This window comes from Lactuca virosa, chromosome 8 (assembly GCF_052849685.1).
Source record: "Lactuca virosa cultivar CGN04683 chromosome 8, Lactuca_virosa_CGN04683_v6, whole genome shotgun sequence".
Classification (NCBI taxonomy): domain Eukaryota; kingdom Viridiplantae; phylum Streptophyta; class Magnoliopsida; order Asterales; family Asteraceae; genus Lactuca; species Lactuca virosa.
The window spans coordinates 93,165,514-93,169,925 of record NC_136433.1 but is presented as its reverse complement, the minus strand read 5'-3'; the positions used below and the strand labels follow the sequence as shown (position 1 = coordinate 93,169,925).

General features: G+C 35.3%; 1 protein-coding gene across 1 annotated transcript; it reads left to right on the top strand.

The window, feature by feature from the left end:
* The first annotated feature begins 1,804 nt into the window (after nucleotides 1-1,804).
* On the top strand, nucleotides 1,805-3,786 carry LOC145130643 (uncharacterized). Its single transcript, XM_079065414.1, has 5 exons — nucleotides 1,805-2,201; nucleotides 2,328-2,545; nucleotides 2,650-3,034; nucleotides 3,157-3,325; nucleotides 3,546-3,786. The coding sequence occupies exons 1-5, from the start codon at nucleotides 1,805-1,807 to the stop codon at nucleotides 3,784-3,786; spliced, it is 1,410 nt and encodes a 469-aa protein (XP_078921540.1).
* The last annotated feature ends 626 nt before the right edge of the window (nucleotides 3,787-4,412 follow it).

The following is a 4,412-nucleotide window of genomic DNA, read 5'->3' as shown; positions in this document are numbered from 1 at the left end:
GTATGTGACAAAATCTCTCTAAGATTCTCATCAGCGAGACCATCTGTTGAGAACATTGAGTCACCCTCTCACACTGACTGTCTAGCATTGTTTAAACTCTCAAAGTGAGATTGCCTGGTCCAAATAAAAAACTATTGACAAAAAGCCTGGGGTGTTTATTTTTTAATTTAATCATCTTTACCTAACCCTGTCCCTGGAAGCATGCTTGTCGTATGCATCAAGTCTCATGTTCTGCAAAATCATTGAGCATAACCCAATGGCTTACTCTTATTGCATAGTCATCAACGTAAGAGTTACTTGTCTGGTCCTTAAATGACAAAGGGTTGTTTGTTTCCCTGACCTCCTAGTCTGTGGTTTGACATGGTACCATTATGATTTAACGGTGAATCTTTGATTCTAGATTGCAACGTACTCCATGATACGGAAGTTTAACCCACTTCTTGTTGAGGAGTTACACTGTTAATGATTCACATTGATTTCACCTCAGTGTGACTAAAACAATCCATTCTCTCCATAAGTCTTCTAATACAGAACTTAATGATTGACTGTGTAAAACCACACACTGATAAAAGTTCGAAAGTCTATGCCAATGGTTAGTCTATGTACCGTAAGCTATCACACACACCAATCCATTCCTGCCCTTACATTCTTCTTTAAAGTTTTATGATTCAGTGTAATGTACCATACGCTGATGAGAGCTTGACAAATCTGTGTCGATGGGTATATCATTTTTCGTGATATATCACACATACCTATGCACTCCTGCCCTTTTTCTTCTAATAAAAGAGATTTATGATTTAGCGTATGAAACCACACGCCGATGAGATCTCGCAATACTATGTAAGTGAATGGTACTTTAAGCCCATGCTTTCAGGAGACATCACAATCTTACTAGACTACAAGTTGAAACTCTGTTCTGCTCGACGTTAGATGCTGATGTCTAAAAGGGGGTGAAAATATTGATAAGTCATTAAAATCTCCCTACTAGAACTACATAAAAGCACATTCTAAGGGGGAGTCGAGTCAAGATGATGCCAACGTTGAAGCTCATTATCTATTTGTCCGTCGTTTACTGCAATTCATAAATGTTTGATAAGTCATTAATCTTCTCAAGGGGAGCATTTGTTAAAACTGCAAGAGTCAAGATTTCATTATTACTCCCAGGGGGAGCACAAGCCAAAAGCATTCCGCTTATATACAAAAGTAGTTTAGTTTTGACATCATCAGATAGGGGGGGATTGTAAGGTCGCACCTTATGATCTGATGAGTCAAACACATGACACGCTGATAGATCAACATCAGCGTCTACTACATCTATAGCGCAAACATATCAAGCTTATCACCATCATCTTACAGTTCAGTTATCCGATTATAATCTTTTGTATATTAGGTAATGATATAGATAAGTATAGAATAGATCACAGATCCGATATCTTTGTAATAAGATCGGTTCTTAGTATAGATTAGACACAATCCCTTCAATCAAGGGATATACATGTATAGATTAGTATATATACAACATTAGGGAAAACCATAATGTTGTGATCGTGGCTTTATGTCAATCTTCTTTGTGACAAAACACGTCTTCTTGGTGAGGACAAAACCTCTTTCTTGGTGAAAGGACAATTTGGAGATCTCTCTGTGTCTTTTAAATATTGTTCTCTATTTTTCATTATTTAAGTTTCTTTCTGGTCTTTATCCTTGAAGTGTATCCGATCGATACAAACCTTCAAGGGATAATTCTTTCTCATTGATTTTGAATTCAAGAAGGCTTTTTCAACAGTTTTTGGTAGATGGTTATACAATGATTGAAAGCGAGAGGTTATATTACGTACGAAAGAAACAAAAAGTTCTTCGATGTGAATCTGATGAGAATTTGCGTAAGTTTCAACATCAGGGGATTAAGAATAATTCAGAATTTGGACAACGTGTTATATTACCTTCTTCGTTTACTGGTGGTGCACGTTACATGATGCAAAACTACTTAGATGCCATGTCGCTTTGTAAGTGGTTTGGATATCCTGATTTTTTCATGACCTTTACGTGTAATCCAAAATGGCCTGAAGTTCGAAGATTTCTTAAAGAAACTACGCTTAATCCAGAGGATAGACCTGATATCCTATGTAGGTTATTTAAGATCAAACTTGATGCGTTGATTAAAGACCTACGCGAGAATGCAATATTTGGCATGGTTCAAGCAGGTATTTAAAATTATTTATTCATACTAACCATATTATATATTAATGTCGTGTTTTACTTAAAATATAGTTATACTTGCTACATTATTTAATTTTTTTTTACAAATTTGTTTATTTCTATATATGCAGTTGTGTATACAATTGTGTTTCAAAAGCACAGTTTGCCTCACAATCATATTTGTTTATTCATGCAACCTGATTACAAGCTTCCTACCGTTGAACACATTCATCAATTTATTTTAGCTGAGATTCCCAACATTCACCAAGATCCTTCTTTGTATTCACTTGTGAAGGAGTTCATGATACATGGTCCATGTGGTGCTCAAAATGTCAATTGCCCTTGCATGGTACAACAAATACATGTTGAAAAGATAACAAAAATGTTGTTCCATACAACAAATACCTGTTGAAAAGATACCAAACACACATAAATGTTGAATGGTGCAATCAGGGGTCTTCCATCAAGTATTTATTCAAATATATTAATAAAGGCCTGGATAGAGTTACTGTTGCTTTTGTACAAAACAATAATGGTTGTGATAAAGATGATACAATCGATGAGATAAATGAATACTATGATTGTAGATATCTTTCTGCATGTGAAGCATCCTGGCGAATTAATGGATACGATGTTCATTACATGCATCCTTCAGTGATGATACTTCCTCTTCATCTTCCTAATCAACAAGTTGTCTACGGTGCAGATGATGATATCGACAATGTTCTTAACAAGCCTTCAGTTGCTTCTTCGATGTTCACATCTTGGATGGAGTGCAATAAAGTTTACAAACAAGAAAAAAAACTAACTTATGTTGAATTTCCAACAAATTTTGTTTGTAAGCTTGATTCAAAGACTTGGAAGCCAAGGGAGGTTGGATATTCGATTGGCAGAATTCATTCAGTGTCACCTAATCTTGGCGAATCATATTTCTTAAGAATTCTTTTAAACAAAGTGAAGGGACCAAAATTGAAGAAATATGCACGGTTAATGGTGAAATATGTCCTTCATTTAGAGAAGAATGTTATGCTCTCGTCCTATTAGATGATGATAAAGAATACATTGAAGCTATTAAGGAAGTAAGTCAATCTGGATCCGATTATTACTTACGGTTCTTATTCGCTACCATGTAATTATCTCACAGCTTGTCTAGCCCCGATGTTGTGTGGGAAAATACATGGGAATACTTGTCGGGTGAAATTCTTTACACTCAACAACAAAGATTAAAATCTCTAGGTATTATAATATTCTTTACTTATTTATTTTAAAATACATATTTAAATCAATATACAATATTAATATATTTCAAGAGCATATTTGTTTATATTTTTTTGTAATTATTATACCAGTTTTCTTTCAAGTTTATCACTTAATGAAGATCAAAGTAAGAACCTGGCTTTATTTGATATTGAACAAATTTTACTTTGTAACAATTCAAGTTTCAAAAAATTTACAAGGATGCCTTTGCCCGATGCTAATTCTGTATCCTGTTCAAACAATCGTCTTATCAGTGAGGAACTAGATTATGACATACCAAATTTAAAGAACGAGTTTGATCGGATTTCTATTTCATTAACATCTGAGCAATGAAACATTTTTGATGATATCATGACTTCAATAAACAATAATGAAGGAGGTGTTTTCTTTGTCTACGGTTATGGTGGAACAGGTAATGTAACACCCTGTTTCGAGTCGTTCCATAATTTGGAGTCGTGACCCAAAGATCAAGTATCATAAGGCTTTGGGATTTGGGCAATGAGAGGTTTAGACCCATTTGGAAGTGGGTAATGTGGATTATGTGATCCAAGAGTTCGGTTTGTGCTTTGGAGCCCAAGGGTATAATGGGAAAATTGGTGTTTCAGACTTCTTTTATGAATTAAGGATTTTAGTTTGAGGTTTTTTTAAGTTAAAAGTAATTAGATAGGTTTGTATATCTCCTCAATACCTTTCCGTGGATATAAAGATCATCGAAATCAGAGTTGAAACGAAGAAGTTATGAGATTTTAAAGTTAGGACAGTGTTGGGTTATGTTGCGTACGTTGCGTGTACGGGGAAGTATGTTGGGCTAACTAGGGTATCCCTGAGTACGCTGGGAGTAGTAAGAGTACGTTAGGTAAACGCGATCAGTGCCCAAACCCTATTTTCATGGTTTGAGCCCTATTTAAGCTCCTTAACTTCCCCAAACCCATTCCATTCTCAGCCTCCACCTCTCCAAC